The 17355-nt window shown below is 40.8% G+C and overlaps 2 protein-coding genes across 4 annotated transcripts in view; one reads left to right on the forward strand and one right to left on the reverse strand.

Annotated features, from left to right (window-relative positions):
• The window catches only part of extl3 (exostosin-like glycosyltransferase 3), a 49764-nt gene extending 45675 nt beyond the window's left edge, over positions 1 to 4089 (forward strand). Inside the window, exons 5-6 of the mRNA XM_051960730.1 lie at positions 79 to 207; positions 922 to 4089. Coding sequence (XP_051816690.1) covers positions 79 to 207; positions 922 to 1131 — 339 coding nt within the window. The 3' untranslated portion in view covers positions 1132 to 4089. The remainder of the gene's footprint in view (positions 1 to 78; positions 208 to 921) is intronic.
• A 5695-nt stretch (positions 4090 to 9784) lies between these two features.
• LOC110970890 (synaptotagmin-14-like) overlaps positions 9785 to 17355 on the reverse strand; it is a 39446-nt gene continuing 31875 nt past the window's right edge. For 2 of the 3 annotated variants that reach the window (XM_051960732.1, XM_051960731.1), the window contains 6 exons: positions 17038 to 17175; positions 15330 to 15589; positions 13591 to 14028; positions 13178 to 13355; positions 12747 to 12803; positions 9785 to 11167 (listed from right to left, as the gene is read on the reverse strand). In XM_051960732.1, coding sequence (XP_051816692.1) covers positions 10791 to 11167; positions 12747 to 12803; positions 13178 to 13355; positions 13591 to 14028; positions 15330 to 15589; positions 17038 to 17175 — 1448 coding nt within the window. In that variant the 3' untranslated portion in view covers positions 9785 to 10790. Of the gene's footprint in view, positions 11284 to 12746; positions 12804 to 13177; positions 13356 to 13590; positions 14029 to 15329; positions 15590 to 17037; positions 17176 to 17355 lie in introns of all 3 variants that reach the window. The other variant, XM_022221204.2, reaches the window with a different exon arrangement.

Consider the following 17355-nt stretch of genomic DNA (forward strand, 5'->3'; position numbering starts at 1 on the left):
TCTTGCGTTCTATGAAACCAAGTTTACCTTTGAGCCATATCTCTGACACATGCCCCCCATATGTTTGTGTTCTTGTAGTACTATGCGTACCTCTACTCCTATGTGATGCCCCAGGCCATCAGAGACATGGTGGACGAGTACATAAACTGCGAGGACATTGCCATGAACTTCCTCGTCTCTCACATCACCCGCAAACCACCCATCAAGGTCAGTGATGGTGCATGCAGACCTCTGCAAGCTTTGTATCTCCCTCAGGCCCTGTGTATTTACATTTCAGCTCACTTAGCCTCGCCATTACTCCAACTGACATATCCAATATGCCACACAAACGATAAATTAAAAACGCATGATTGAATTGATGCATTATGTCTGAGTTTTCTGCTGGATTTTTATTGGAAGGACATTTTTTACTGGAGACTATATTTATGGCAAGGCAAATAATTATAACAAGGAAGTCAGGAAGCTGTTGGAACAGAAAAGTCACTGCAGTTCCCAGTTTAAGTTTTGTTTTTATTCAGAGGGGTGGCAACATTCAGGGGTATTTCAGAGGAGAATTAAGGACATCTTTGATAGACTGTGTTGCATGACAGCATCCCGCTGCTGGGAATATGCCTTGTGAATAATGAATTTAGGGCAAGTTTGAATGTGGAGTCCTTAATGGTGAGGGGAAGTTATTCCTCTCTTTTCGACGTAATATGACAAATAAAGAACATGAATTGCTTTTTATGCATCACTGATAAGAAATTGACAGCATACACACTTAGCGTAGAACAGAGTTCATTCATGAAAAACTCTTTAAATTAACATTTAAAAAATCCCACAGCAGTTACCACTGCTGTACAGTACCGCTTGTCCAAATTACATCAAAATACTTCTGTAAAAGTTCATTTCATACATTTACAGGCTGTCTATCTGTCTTAGGTGACATCTCGTTGGACTTTCCGATGTCCTGGATGCCCTCAGGCTCTCTCACACGATGACTCACATTTCCATGAGCGCCACAAGTGCATCAACTTCTTCGTCAAGGTGTACGGCTATATGCCACTGCTATACACACAGTTCCGTGTAGACTCAGTGCTGTTTAAGACTCGTTTACCCCATGACAAGACCAAGTGCTTCAAGTTCATCTAGCATCGAGTCCAACAGTGAAAAGAGCCAAATCAGAGTGGATTGAAGGACTGTAAGTATTTAAAGAGAAGAGCAGCTCCCACTGCAAGCAGTCATGAAGACGGATAAATGGACAGCAAGATAAATGCAGAGTTTTGGGTAAGGATGTTACCCAGGCAGATAGACAGGTTAACCTAAAAAGATGTTGGCTGGTGGTCTGATCCACAACTCTCCTGACAATTTGAAGAGTGGAAGCTGAAAGGGACCACTGCCAACAAAGTAAGCCTTTTCAGTGGATGTCACTCCTCTTTTTTCACATCCTTCAATCATGTTCAATCATCAACCACTAACCACAGATATTATTTACACCTCTTAACTGGCTGCTGAGGAAAGAGGGCAGTTGTACACAGTGTACAGAAACTCACCCAGGCTAAAGTCTACCAGACAGTGGAACTAGTGGATAACTGACGCCAAGTTGCGTTCGGCCCAGCGGACTGTCAACGGTTCCAGCTGAGTGAGGAAAAAGTGACAACGGCACACAGCTGCCACTCCGCTTTTTTGTTTTTCCATTTTACAACTACAAACTGTACTTCCTGTACATGTACGTGAGAGAAGCACTGACGGTTAGAAGTATTTTATTGAACCTTTTTTAACAATGTTGTTTAAATGTGTAAATCTTTATGTGGAGTGAACATTTACCAGAACCTCTGCCTGTTGGAGATCAGAGCGAGACAGGACCTTGACTGAAATGTAAAACAGGTCAGCCCAATCATGTTTAAGTAGTAATTAAGTGCTTGAGAGGGAATTCACTTCAGCGGTCACCATAATGCCTCAAATCTGTCATGAAAACCAGCCGCCATTTGTCATTTTTTGTTAATGCTTACATGATGTACACTTTGTGTGAGTGTTCAAACGGCCTGTTTTTTATGCTACGGGGTGTTTGCAGATGTTTGTACAATTGGTCCAACTTTAATGAAATCATGCCTAAACATATTAATATCGACTAGTTAACAGTTACATCATCCCAAACTGACGTGCAAAAAAAGTCACTGCTGCCAAAATCAACAAAAATTAGTTTTGATTTTTAATTGAGTTATGCAGAAAGTCTTCAGTGAAGTGTAAGAGTTGTGGCATCACTGCAAAGAGAACAATTTGCTATTTTATTTTAGATACACTTGCATGCTTTCTGGCAGCAAGTTAGATGGAAAATCAATACTTGTTAAATTGGTCTGTTGAATATGAAACGGCCAACAGCTGCTTAGCTTGGCAAAAAATAAAGACTGGAAAATGGAAGACACTGGTCTGGATCTGTGGAAAGGTTACAGATACTGTCTAGTAGCACCTCTAAAGCTCACTAACTAATGCATCATTTATTTTATGAGCAGTTACTAGGCAACCAGTAGAAACACGAGGAAGTTAATGGTCCCTGTCAAGAAATAGTCCAGCACATATCACAAAAACATAAGTTGTTGCTTTTTTTTTTCTGTATGAAGCAAAAGATGCGCAATGTGTTAATGTTTGAGCTTTAGAAGATTTCATTCCTGTTGTAACCATTTCCAGTCTTTATCTTAAGCTCTACTAACCAGCTGTATGAGAATGGTGCCAGTCAGCTTCTCTAACTCATCTCCCAAAATATAGAACTTTTTTCTCTAATATATAGCCAGTTCTGGACAGGCCAGGTCACATTCATGTCGTCCCTCCAGATAGAACTTTCCCACCTCAGACAGAAATGTCACTTTTGCAGTGTTGCCATGTTGGTTTCACTCTCTTTTATCATTGCTTGATGAATGTTTTCTTTGCCAAATAGGTACGATGTCTACTGCTTTACTGCGTAATTTGCAGGGTGCACAGTGTTACTGCTAGCTGAAGTGATGCAGTCTGGTACACCCATATCCACTCTGCATGGTACCACACCAGGAGTCCATCCATTGGAGCCCAACCCATCATGTAATATAAATCCAAAGTCCTTTAGTTGACCGTGTCAGAGTTGATTCCTGTAATCTGAACAAAAGACAAACCTAAAAACATCCCCAGATTATGTTCTGGTTGTTAGGATGCTTTTATGACACAAACCTCTCGTAAGTCCATGGTTCCTGTATATTTATTGAATATATTATTAAAAAAAGATTTTTTTAGAAACTGACTGAGACATGCAATAAAACAAAAAGACATTACAGGGTTTTTTTTTTGTTTTTCTTACACAAAGAAGTCCCAACCATGTTGAGCCGTTAAATTTGTGTCATTGCCAAGGAAAACTAGCTAGTGCCACTGCTTTGGGGGACCTCACTGACCTGAGAGCAGCAAGATCACTGGTTGTTCCAACTGTCGACCTGTAACTAGTGTCATAAATTGATCTTCAGTGGAGACCACTTGTCTTTGAAGCCAAATCATCATCTAATCCTAGTGGTTACTACTGTTCCCTCCTGTAAAACATAAAAATACTGGGTCAGGTCTGTTTAATTAAGAGTGACAAACAAGGAGCAAGATGCCATGTTAGTATGGTGATGCAACTAGAACAGGTCCACGTTTTTTTTTCTTTTTGTTGCTGCACCATACTTGGAAAAACCATCCTGGCTTCTAACCTACTCGCCACATCTCAACACCTTTATTGGAGCTCCAGGGGCCTCATGATTACCTGGCTGACTAAACCAGCCCTCAAGGCACACTTTGGGTCAGCTGGTGTTCCTCCCCTCTGTGGTTTCCTCCCCTCTGTGGTTCCCCCCCCCCCCCCCCCAAGGATCTGAGGCACAGCTGGTTTTCCGTGGCTCAGAGCTGGATGAATTTGCCTGGAAGGCCGTAGTCTACTACTTCGTGTACAGAGTTGTGAAACTATGTGCTCTTGGGTCTGATCCATGACTGTGGGCGAGGCTCCAGCCACCTGCAGTGCTGCTTGCGCTGTACCAGACTGTTGACAGATGACAGCGTGAAACATACCATTGAAGGCCAGATGAATGGAAATAAAAACTCTCAATATTGTTAAAATGTATCCATCTCCTTTCCAAAAATATCAGCATGTTTTGGGAAACCCACTACTGTAGAAAAGTTTGGGGTCACCCAGGCAATTTCATGTTGTCCATGAAAACTCACACTTTTATTCATGTGCTAACATAATTGCACAAGGGTTTTCTAATCATCATTTAGCCTTTCAACACCATCAGCTAACACAATGTAGCATTAGAACACAGGAGTGATGGTTGCTGGAAATGTTCCTCTGTGCCCCTATGTGGGTATTCTATTAAAAATCAGTCATTTCCAGCGAGAATAGTTATTTACCACATTAACAATGTCTAGATTGTGTTTCTGATTCATTTAATGTTATCTTCACTGAAAAAAAAAACAACTGCTTTTCTTTCAAAAATAAGGACATTTCTAAGTGACCCCAAACTTTTGAACAGTAGTGTAACTTCCTCTTAGCTTTCTAGTAGAGTTTTAATGTTAGATTTATAACACTGAAGCTTCAGCCAGCTTTGAGTTAGCTTAGCCTTAAGATGTTAAACAGGAGAAAAGCACTGGTTTGGCTTACTGGGCATCTCATAATTACCAGGTTGCATCTTGTTTGTGTAATCTGTTTTATAAAGTCTGAAAACTAGAGCTGCAATGGTGAATTATTTAGTTTTCAACTTTAAAATCAATCACCAGCTGTTTTGATAATCCATTAACTGGTATGAGTGTCCTTTTAAGAAAAAAAAATCTGAATTCTGTGATTGCAGTTTCATAATTATGAATTATTTCTGGTTCAGTTCTGTGACGTTAAACTGAATTTCTTTGGGTTGTGGATAGAACAAGACATTTGAGCTTCTTGGGCTTTGGGAAACCACAAGCTACATTTTTTAAATGTTTCTTGACATTTAAAGACCGAACAGCTGCAGTTGTGAACAAACGATTATACACATTTGTAAAAACCATGTATTTCATGGCTGTCTTGAGTTTACAATGACTCGTATAACAATGAATATTCTGTGATGAAGTAATTGCATCTTTCTGACAAGAACAAAATCATGCATTTTGGTTCTTTCGTAGACTTATTATAGGTCTTCTGGAAATGAGATGAAATCTGCTGGGTCAAAAATACACACATGGAGCAACTTCAATTATTAGTTTTGGTGATTTGGTCATTTTCTCAGTGGCATGACCTCTTAACTTTTCAAGTATGATCACAATTGACTGTAGTTGCTAACTCCTCTGAGCCTATTTAAATAGACTCAGCCATAAACACAACAAAAGGAAAGTCTGAGGAACGCAGAAAAGATCTGAAAAAGCAAATCATTGAGTCAGGAAAGTCACCTGGAGTCATGTCAAAGTAGCTACAGATCCCAAAATAATCTGTGCAAACAATTTTAAGTATAAAACGCATGATGCAGTTGTCACTGCCACGATCAGGAAGAAAACAAACTATTACCTGCTGCTGAGAGACAGTTGGTCAGGATGGTCAAGAGTCAGCAAAGAATCAGCAAAAAGCAGGTCTGCAGTGAATTAGAAGCTGCTGGATCACAAGTTTAACTGTCCAAAGTCCAGCGTGTTACTTTGCTTGAGCTAAGAAGCTGCCGTGCAAGAAAGAATCAGTTAATCTAGAAGCTACACTTTTGCCGTGACTGTACTGTGGTCAGACGGAACAAAGATTTAACTTTTTGGCCACAATTACTGGAAATATGTTTGGAGGAAAGAAGGTGATGCATTTAACCCCAAGAACACCAAAATCTACTGTCAAGCACGGTGGTGGTATTATTATGTTCTGGGGCTGTTTTGGTGGCATTGGAACTGGTGCCAATTTAACCCTCATCAGTACATGTGGCAAAACCTACTTCATCCATACAATTGAGGTCCAGCTAGACCCCAGTAGTATTTCATCTGTTTCTCATTTCTGTACCTTTCAATGTATATTTTCCTAAAACGTGTGTCGTCTATAGATACCAACATGAAAGAAACAATGAAATTACTATTGATGATTACAAATGTGTATTGCTTACAGTATTAGTGTAAGAACACCTGAATTGAAATGAAACAATGCAACTGAAGCAGTCGTCGCAACAGCAACATAACACAAACATACATAAACAAAAGATGCGCAGTCTGGCTGGGGTCCGCATGTACCCAAATGATATTTTATATATATGTCAGGGTAGAGACTGCGATTTGGTAGAGTTGGAGTTTCTATCAGTAGAGTTTGCGATTGGAGTCTCTACCAGTAGAGTGTGCGATTGTAATCTCTACCAGTAGAAACTCCAATCCTACCAGTAGAGATGGAACTTTAAATCTGACCCCTGCCCTGACCCCTGACCCTAACCTTAAAAGTCTAACCTTAGCCCTGACAAATCTCTACTGGTAGGATTGGAGTCTCTACTGGTAGAGACTGCGATCGCAATCTCTACTGGTAGAAACTCCAATTCTACCAAATCGCAGTCTCTACCCTGACATATACACCACAAATCTGGTTGGAATCAAATAAAACTTGTAAATTTAAAAAAAAAAAAAAAGACAATTTATATAGAAAGAGAATTACTTCCAGCTTTTTCTTTTGAAAGAAGTAATATCATCGGTCAGAAGGTTGGGTCTTGGACACAGTTGGATCTTCCAACAAGACAATGTCCCCAAACACACATCAAAAAGGGTTGAGAGTATGTCTAAGTCAGACTAGAATTAAGGTGTTAGATTGTACTCCTTGAAGTCCTGACTCGAACCCCATCAAGAACCTGTGGACTGTGATGAAGAACAAATTTCTGTCAGAAAGTAAACAAATTTAGGTGGTCAGCTGATTTAGCGTTATTTCCAGAAGACCTGTAATAAATCTAGGAAAGAACAAAAATGTATGACTGTTTTCTTTTATTACAAAGATGAATGAGTTCTAATGATTCCATCATAGAAAATTCAGAGTTATAGGACTCGTTGGAAACTCAAGACTGCCATGATGTGCATTTGTGTTCATAAGTGTTCACGACTCGAATCTAGTAGACAAAAGAAAAGTAGTTGCAGCCCTTAGTTGCAGAGAAAATGACAACTTGCTGGTTAACAGAATGTTATGATTGTTGATGTCACAGATCTGTGTCACCCGATTAATTCTTGGAAGGGACCAACCATGGGAGATTCAACACAAAAATCTACCTAGAGCTGATGTTAAAATACATAATACAGTCAGGTCCATGAATATTTGGACATTGACAGAGTTTTCAGCATTTCAGTTCTGTACCATCACAACGGATTTTAAATGAAACAATCAAAATGTACTTTAAGTGCAGACTTTAATTTGAGGGTATTTATATCCAAATCAGGTGTAGAAATTACAACTCCTTTTTCTGTGTCCTCCATATTTTTAAGGGACCAAAAGTAATTGGGCAAACTAACGCAATCATAAATCTGTCACTTTTAATATTTGGTTGCAAATCCTTTGCAGTCAATGACAGACTGAAGTCTTGAACCCAAAGTCATCAGGTGAACAGTGTAGGAATTACAGCACATGATATATGTGCCCTCCACCTTTTTAACGGACAAAGTGTGGTATTTACATTTGGAATCTGGTGAGGTCAACTCTCAATATGAAGTCCAAAGAGCTGTCACTATCAGTGAGGCAAATCATCACTGGGCTGGAAAATCAAAACAAACCCATCAGAGACAGAGCAAAAACATTAGGTGTGACCAAACCGACTGCTTGGTACATTCTTAGAAAGAAAGAACACACTGGTGAGCTCAGCAACACCAAAAGACCCGGAAGACCATGAAAACAAGTGTGGTAGATGACAGAAGAATCCTTTCCCTGGTCAAGAAATACAGCTTCACAGCAGTTGGCCAGATCAAGAACACTCTCCAGGAGGTAAAAGTCAACAATTAAGAGAAGACTTCACCAGAGTGAGTAGAGAGGGTTCACCACAAGATGGAAACCATTGGTGAGCCTCAAAAACAGGAAGGTCTGATTAGAATTCACCAAAAACATCTACAAGAGCCTGTACAGTTCAGGAGCACCATCCTATGGACAGACGAGACAAAGATCAACTTGAAGCAGAACGATAGGAATAGGAGAGTCTGGAAATACTCAAGATCCACAGACTACCAGCTCATCAGAGAAGCATGGTGGTGGTAGTATCCTGGCGTGGGAATGTCTGGCTGCCAATGAAACTGGTTCTCTTATATTTATTGATGATGGGACTGCTGACAAAAGCAGCAGGAAGAATTCTGAAGTGTTTCAGGCAACAATATCTGATCATATTCATCCAAACGCTTAAGAACTCATTGGATGGTGCTTCGCGGTGCAGATGGACAATTACCAAAGCAACCAAAGAAAACCAAAGAGCCAAGTCAATCACTTGACCTGAATCCAGTTGAGCATGTATTTCTCTTGCTGAAGACAAAACTGAAGGGGAAATGCCCCAAGAACAAACAGGAAGTGAAGACAGCAGCAGTAGAGGCCTGGTAGAGCATCAGCAGGAGCCAAACCCAGCATCTGGTGATGTCTACAGGTTAGAGACTTGGGTCTGTCATTGACTGGAAAGGATTTGCAACCAAATACTAAAAGTGACAATTTGATTTATGATTATGTTAGTTTGTCCAATTACTTTTGGTCCATTAAAAAGGTGGAGGGCACATACAACATGTGATGCAATTCAATTTTATTTATATAGCGCCAATTACAGTCGAATTGTCTCAAGACGCTTTACAGAACCCAGATGCCTGAACCCCCAGAGCAGCCCCAAGGCAACAGTGGCAAGAAAAACACCCTTTTAACAGGGAAAAAAAAACCTTGAGCAGAACCTGGCTCTTTATGTTCTTACGCTGTTCACCTGATTTGGATGTAAATACTCTCAAATTAAAGCTAAAAGTCTGCATTTAAAGCACATCTTGATTGTTTCATTCCAATCCATTGTGATGGTGTACAGAGCTGAAATGCTGAAAACTGCATCAATGTCCAAATAGTCATGGATCTGATTGTATATAAAATGTATTAACTAGAGACTGAAAATTCCAGCCAGCCTGCCCAGCAGAACTTGCCATTTTCAGCATGTGGCTCCTGCTCAGAGGTGGTTGTTGTTGGTGCTGCCCATTGCAAAGGAACTTTAAAACCATAAGGTGTAGATCGCCAGAAAACAGGAGAACGCAACTAGAAACGTGATGCACAAATGGCAGACTTACACCCGAAGTCCAATTCAGTCAGACTAAGGGTAAGCTAACAGATTGCTGGTCCCTGACATTTAAGATAACTTTTCAGCAGAAAATGAAAGGTGTTTGGGTGTAACAGAACATGTGATAAAAGTACTCCAGTTGCTGTTCTTCTTTCAGCAATATAAAAAAAAAAGATTGTGTATCTGGCGCAAATGTTAGACATCTGGTTTTCATTATTTCCTGCAAAATGATCTTTAACTGAATAAAATACAGCTTTCTAGCAATGTGTCCCAGCAGAAGAAGTAAAGGGACAAGGTGAGGTCGAAGCCCCCGAACCCAGACTGAGGGTTCAAATGTGACATCACTGGGACAATACCAAAAAAAAAAATGCATCCCACACCCTTCGGCATCAGCCAGCAGAAAGGGGAGAGGGTTTCATTCACTGTGACATGGGTGGAGCTGTCGAGTCCTCAGCAGTCTTTCGGGGAATTTTCTGACTCACAGCTGCGCTTTCAGCTGAGAATTTAAACTCTGCTTTGTTCCAGATGAACACGTTGCTGGTATAATCACATTTCTCATAGCCCTAGAGAACATTTTTTTCATTTATTGTTGCCTTTATTTATTAATACACTTCATTCGAAATTAGAAAAAAAGAGATCTCATTCCCGGTTTGCCATTGACACTCACTTCACAGCAAACATAGCTGAGGTTTCTCATCGGCACTGCCTCACAGAGACAGCCACGTTTATTGGACTGCACAGGTTTCTGCATATTCTTCCTCAGTGGGAAGCACCGTGTTTCTACATGAATGAACATGGTTGAGTTGTCAGAAGGCTGAGTGGTGAAACAGGCCCAATCTGTATTACACAGGAAAGGAAGCTGCTCTTTGATACCAATGGCATGCAGAGCTGTGTCCAATTCTGTAAGAGACTCAGCGAGCACAAGAAGAAAGACTTGCATTCCTCCCATTTAAAGTGGAGTCAGATGCATAGTGTATTAAGTTATGCAAGTCCATGATGTAAAAATAAAAGATCTTTGTGGAACACATACCCCAGAGAGACACCCACAAAACTGGTAAACCGTGACAGGTAATCCAAAAACACAAAAGGAGAAACGAATGAACTGGTCTTGCATAAAGTCATGAGTATGTAAACAAACTGTACAAAGCATAGCTCGTAAGCAGAGTTGCAGCATCTTGTAGGCCCTTTGTAACAGTCTTCTCATTGCATTCACTTTTGTCAGTGGCTACAACTGATAGAGAAATGTCTGGTATGCTGGTGGCAGCTGAAGTCCAGAGAAGCCCAAAAGTAATAGAAAAGAATCTGCTAGTCCTGGACCCAGCTCTTTGGTCCAAGGTTCAGAGCCAGAAAATATTTGGAAGTGTATTAACTTTGTCCTGTAAACAGTTAGAGTACATGCAGATTTTGCTGTGAACATAATAGCTCCAAAACAAACCATTTCATTCTGTCCTTGATTGAGCCAGTCAGTATAATGCCATTCACTTTCAGTCTGTCACTGCATCTTTTTGTCCGCAAATGGGCTGGAACCGGAACCTCGACCAGTAAAGTCTGTCTGCCTCGGATAAAAGTGGCAGATTAAAGGGTTTCCATGCAGCCTGGCAGTGAAGACTGGGAACCCGTGCCCATCTTCACAGCTGTATGCAACAAAAACAACACACATCTTACAAGGTGCGTCTTGCTCTCCCAAATCTCTGATTGTTCTGGGAATGCTCTTACTCTAAAGTCAGTCTTAAAAAAAAAAAATCCTCCTCCTATGTGTCGGTGAGTGTGTGCCAGTGGCAGACCTGCTGTCCCTCCGCTTCTTTCATCTCTGTCCAGTGGACCTGCTGCTCCTCGCTGGTGCTGTTGAGGCCCAGGGAGACCCAGCCCAGCCTCTCCCTGGGCCTCATGCTGCTCCGGCGGCAGAACACCGACACCACCAGGGACACTTCGGACAGCTGGAAGAGTGCCACCTGGAAGACAAATGTCTCCTTGTAGGTGGGGTTGGGCTGGCCACGACACACAGCTGTCTTACACTTTGACATCTCTTTCCCCTTAGAGTCCAGCATGGTCAGCTTCACATAGGTGTCTGGAAGAAGGTGTGGGAGACCAGTGAGACAGTGCCACCCAGTGGTGTGATGTGAGCACTGTAGCTAACATTACATACAGTAGCAGTGATAGTTTTTAATAAAGGTACTCAAAATCAACTATCATTTTTATTCCTGGGTTCCAATTACAGAAAGAATCAAAAAGCCGGTTCACCCAAATTACAAAAAGATATATGTCCATTTACACTGCTCAAAAAATCAAGGGAATGCTTAAATAACACATCTGATCTCAATGAACATAACATTTAAGTTAAATATCTTCATTGATTTACACTACCATTCAAAAGTTTGGGGTCATTAAGGTATGTCTTTATTTTTGAATAAAAAGCATTTTTTTTAGTTTGTTAATGTGGTAAATGAGTATTCTAGTTTGAAACGAGTGATTATTAATGGAATATCTCCATAGGAGTACAGAGGAACATTTCCAGCAACCATCACTCCTGTGTTCTAATGCTACATTGTGTTAGCTAATGGTGTTGAAAGGCTAACTGATGATTAGAAAACCCTTGTTCAGTTATGTTAGCACATGAATAAAAGTGTGAATTTTCATGGAAAACATGAAATTGTCTGGTTGACGCCAAATTTTTGAACGGTAGTGTATATTGTGTAATTCATTGAAAACAAAATGACAAAAGAAAAGTCAGTGGAAACCAAACTTGTCAACATAGTGGTGGACTGTAATCACTGGCTCCACTAGATGATGTTCGGCCCTCAAGCCACCTTGACAGACTGTTTGGCTAGAAGCCTTCATGAGTAGTCAGGAGGAAGTCATTCTGTATTGCTCTGGGTCTCTTTTCCTGGTCACACAAAGAAGCAGATACATGTCTTTCTGCTGGGTTGTAGTTGTTTTGTGTCTAAAAGCCTGTCTCCTGGTACCTTCTTCATGCTTTTGAGACTGTGCTGGAGACACAGCAAACCTTGGAACGGTATGTATAGATGTGCCATCATGGGGGAGCTGCACTATCTGTGCAACCTAAATGGGCTGCAGGTACTACCTCATGCAAACAGCAGTCACAAGGGCTCAAGCAAAATGCAAAAATGGAGAAAAACCAGCCAGGAATGTTGAAGAGAGAGAAATGGCCTGTGGCCACTACCTTGCACCAAAACATGTGAAGTTGATTCACAATCACATATGCTTCCTAACTGGACAGATCAATATCCTGAACTAAACTGTTGTTAATGTGATGATGAAGGCTTCCTTTAATTTTGTGAGCCGTGTATATATAGACAGGTAGATAGTTGTTCTACTGCTACATCAGTGCAATAAAGGTAAAAAGAATTCTGTTCGTGACACTCTCAACACAAGAAATGGCACTAAAAAATTTCAGAAGCAAATGGTATTTCTAGAAACAACACCACTTTAAAAAATCTAAAGTTTTCACAGGACAAAATATCATTTTCTACTGCAGCAAAAAATGTTACAAGTAATTTGCTGTTGTCTTACCTCTCATGATATAAAGTTGTCCCCCTACGAAGTGTTTTACACAACAAAACAGACCATCTGTGGCAGACACACACCACGGCAGACACAATGTTTAAAAAAGAAAGAGAGAAAGTAGTTTCAAGATTGTGACATACACCAGAAGGTTCATGGGAACTCTGATAGATAGCAGTTGCTTTAGCATTATGACTCTAATAGCTTAGGCTAGTAAACAGTTGGCGATGTTTCAAGGAAACACTTAAATGGAATGATTTTGTTTTTGTTGCATGCTGTTAGGAGTCTTGCCCATCTGCTTTGCCAAAACAACTGCCTGATGTATCAGCACCCCATGGGGAAGAGGTATCACAGAGAATTCTACTAATAGAAAACACAGCATCACTCATCACTTCAATCCAAGCTGGCACAAAACCCAACAATGAAACTTGTGTACTTACTGACAGGTTTATCAGACGCTGTGGTTTTAAAGTGGCTTCCCTGAATAACCTCAGCCGACAGCCGTCCTGTAGCAGAGTTGTAGATGAGACCCAGGAGGATCTCTGGCATGGACTCTTCAGCAGAGCGGTAGGACAGAGCTCCTGCGCTGCGAGACACACTTACAAGAGAACCGCAACCCTGGCAAGAAAAAACACAGAAAGGTTTTTAAGGAGGGAAGGAAAGAGGTGAGATGTATTCTTTCATAACTCAATCCATTATAAACAACAACTAAATTAATAAACCTGGGAAATAGCTGCAAGACTTTGCAATGAAAGGAAATTTAAAGTAGAAAAAGGCCTACATTTGATATGTTCAAGAGCTTAAACTAAACTGCACAGAGAAAGATATGAAGATGGTCACGAAGTGTTCTCACTGCAAGTTCAGAGCCAGGCTCCAGAGTGACAGGTAGAGCGATCTTGCCCTGCAGGTTCAGCTTAGTCAGGTAGAAGACCTTCTCTCCCAAGACCTTCTCTTTTTTCATCCGCCTTATGCTGTACAAGCGGAAGCGAACAGCATAGTCCCCCAGGGCCTCCTGTTCCACCCTGGAAAACTTGAATGTTTCTGTGAACACCGGACATGGGCCCTTCTGCACGCCGGTCTTAGCCCGTTGCCTCTTGGTGGGCAGCAGGACCAGATGAACCTGCCACGAGATGTTGCCTGTCTGTTTGAGAGCAGGGATGTCAGTTGCTGCGGTGACGGTGACAGCCAACCACTGCTCACTGGAGTCGTACTCAAAGGCGACGTCCAGCGTGCCATATTTGGCAAGGGGCTCTGGCTCATAGGCTGTGGGGAGCTGAGGACCAGAACCATCCTGAATGTACAAACCAGCAAAAACAGTCTGTATTAGCTTTCTGGCACCAGCTGTTGGTGTAAAACTTGTAGGTTTTCACAGACTTTTTAAAAATCCTCTGTGTTTTGTAAATGACATTCAAAAGACTCAAGCTGCCCTCTGTTACAGTGAAAAAAATCCTCTTTAGAAAGAAGATCTTTCAGGTATTATAAAGAATTGAGAGTTTATTTACTGAAAAAAAAATAGGCTGACACACTACCACTCAAAAGTTTGGACACACCTTCTCATTCAGTGGTTTTTCTTCTACACTGTAGATCCATACTGAAGACATTCAAAGCATGATGTAGGATATATGGAATTATGTCATAAACAAACAATTGTGAACTAACTCTAAATATGTTTTGCATTTTAGATTCTTCAAAATAGCCACCCTTTGCTTTGATTACTGCTTTGCAAACTCTTGGCATTCTCTCAATGAGCTTCATGAGGAGGTCACCTGAAATGGTTTTCACTTCACAGGTGTGCCTTGTCAAAGTGAATTTGTGGAATTTTTTGCCTTCTTTATGGAGTTGGGACCATCAGTTGTGTTGTGCAGAAGTCAGGTTGGTACACAGTTGACAGACCATAGTCCAGAAACATGCTGAGGTTAATTTGTAACTGAATTGTCCGTAGGTGTGAATGCAAGTGTGATTGTCTGTATATGTAGCCCTGTGATACACTGGTGACCCATGCCTTCGCTTGGAAGCGAATGGATGGATGGATGGATGGATGGATGGATGGATGGATGGATGGATGGATGGATGGATGGATGGATGGATGGATGGATGGATGGATGGATGGACGGATGGATGGATGGATGGCATTCTAACTGTGTCGTACTGCACAAAGGACATTTCTGAGTTCTTTATAGTTCTAGCCATGGTTATACTGTTTTCCATAGAGTTGCAGGACTTTATATTGCAGTAAAAAAAAGGGCCCACAGTGAGGAATAATGTTACAGGGGCAAAACAGGGGGTTAAGTAAGTACTAGCAACACTTCACCCATTCCGTTGTCCTTGAGTTGAGATGACCTGTAACTGTAGCTGACACCTTAACTGTAGGAACATTTTTAGAAGTTATCTGATCACATTAGTCCTCAAACATAAATGACAAATGCATGCCATTAGAAATACACAAGTGTATTATTTTTTGAGCTGTCTTTGTTTTAATTCCATCAAACTACAGGGCAGTAAAAATCTAAAACCATTTGACACAGTCTGTTGACTCTGTCTATGTGCTGCTTGGAGACCTTTAAGGAGGGGAAACGGTAACTATGATCATACCTCTGGACCAAGAACAGCAGTGCTGTCACTGGGTATGTCCTCTTCACAGGCTTTGTTGAGGTAGCTTTCAGTGTCCTGGTCCACGCTGGCCTCACTGGAGCAGAGGGGGCTGTCACAGCGCTGTGGGGTGGACCCCCTCCTGGTCCCCCTGTCTGAGTGGGAACGAGACGACACACGGGCCCCGGAGCTCTCATCTTGGTACGGTGGAGGCTGAAGCTCACAGAGGGAGGAATCTTTCTTTATCCTCTGAATGCTGTTGGCTGCTTTCACGACAGTGACAAACAGGGACACAGGAGTAATGCGATATTGAAGGAGTGTTACTGGAGACAGACTGTGCTCTGCAGAAATACTCATTAGGCATGCAACATACAGGCAAACATGGAGTCAGGTAAACCTCTTTAACTATGCCAGTTCTGAGCTGAGTACATCGAAGTCATCTTATTTTAAGTTCCTGTTGAATTTCGAAAGTTTCAAGAGTCATGAAATGTTTCATCTCACGTCCTGAAGAGTTCATATTGTGCACATTTACAGGTTTACAATATTTTTTTGCATGTGCTAGAATATGCTTACTTACAATCATAATTCAAAAACTAAATATTTTTTAAATACTGACTGTACATTCCTGTAGCACATCTTCTTAGCTGAAACGTTCAGTTTTAGCTCTTGTCTCTTTAAGGTCCTCCTGAAAAGCTCAGTCTGCTTTGATTTGTTGAGCTGGCCAGATACTCCACATTCAGAAAGTCAATTTGGACTTGTAAATTTGATCAGTTGCTCAGTTGATCACTGCTGATCCTGTTTATTATATTACAGAGTTTATACATTTTAGCATTACTACCCAAAGTCAGGAAAACAATGAACATGTGTAAATCCTACATGGATGTTTGACTCGGAAGAAAAATGCTATAGTTTAATATTATATAAGAAGCAGGTAAAATATATCATTCAGAATATACGTTATTGTCTAATGGACTAACAAGTGTATTTTAGAAAATCAATGTCACTTTAATGTGAGTAGAAGTTACAGCTTCGAACCAGTTACCTTAACTTGACATGACAACTGGAAACTTGCTCAAACAGCTAGACCAAGAAATCATCCATAAAATCACAACTTTGCACTAAATATGAACCTAAATTAAAATATGAACTAGTTCACATTTCGTGCATGTGTTGTATGATCCCTCATAATTCTCCTTATATTGCATCCAGTATATTGTAAGTGTGTGTTGTAATGCTTTGTAACCGTTTTCTTTCATGATCTACAGTACTACATACACTACCACTTAAAACTTGGGGTCACCCAGTCAATTTCATGTTTTCAATGGAAACTCACACTTTTATTCATGTGCTAACATAACTGCACAAGGGTTTTCTAATCCTCAATTAGCTTTTCAACACCATTAGCTAACACAATGTAGCATTAGGACACAGGAGTGATGGTTGCTGGAAATGTTCCTCTGTACCCCTATGAAGATATTCCATTAAAAATCAGCCATTTCTAGCTACAATAGTCATTTTCCACATGAACAATGTCTAGACTGTATTTATGATTAAACTAATGTTAAAATTGATGAAAAAAAAGCTTTTCTTTCAAAAATAAAGACATTTCTAAGTCACCCCACACTTTTGAACAGTAGTGTATGAGATTGGAGACTCCTCTTGGTTAAATAAGATTTTACATAACATGAGTACAGTCCATGCATCTTCTCACCGCGTTCACTGGAGCCCTCGCTGCTGTATCCTCCCTGCTCAGCTGACGGCTTACATTTGCTGCTCCATGCAGACGTTGTGTTCTGCTGGGCCACAGCCTCGGGGCTCCCCTCCTCCTCACTGTCTGATAAAACTCCCTCTACACGGGACACATGAACGCTCTAGTTCAAACATTACATTTCTCTTGCAAAAAATAATGGTTATTTAATATTTAAATGAAAGAGTCAAGATTCAACTGCTGAAACTGACACACAACACTCTGAAGAGGAGACTGGGGTAAGAGCTTGGAAATATGAGTAGAAGTGGAGATTCAAAGAGT

Source organism: Acanthochromis polyacanthus, chromosome 16, assembly GCF_021347895.1.
Source record: "Acanthochromis polyacanthus isolate Apoly-LR-REF ecotype Palm Island chromosome 16, KAUST_Apoly_ChrSc, whole genome shotgun sequence".
Classification (NCBI taxonomy): domain Eukaryota; kingdom Metazoa; phylum Chordata; class Actinopteri; family Pomacentridae; genus Acanthochromis; species Acanthochromis polyacanthus.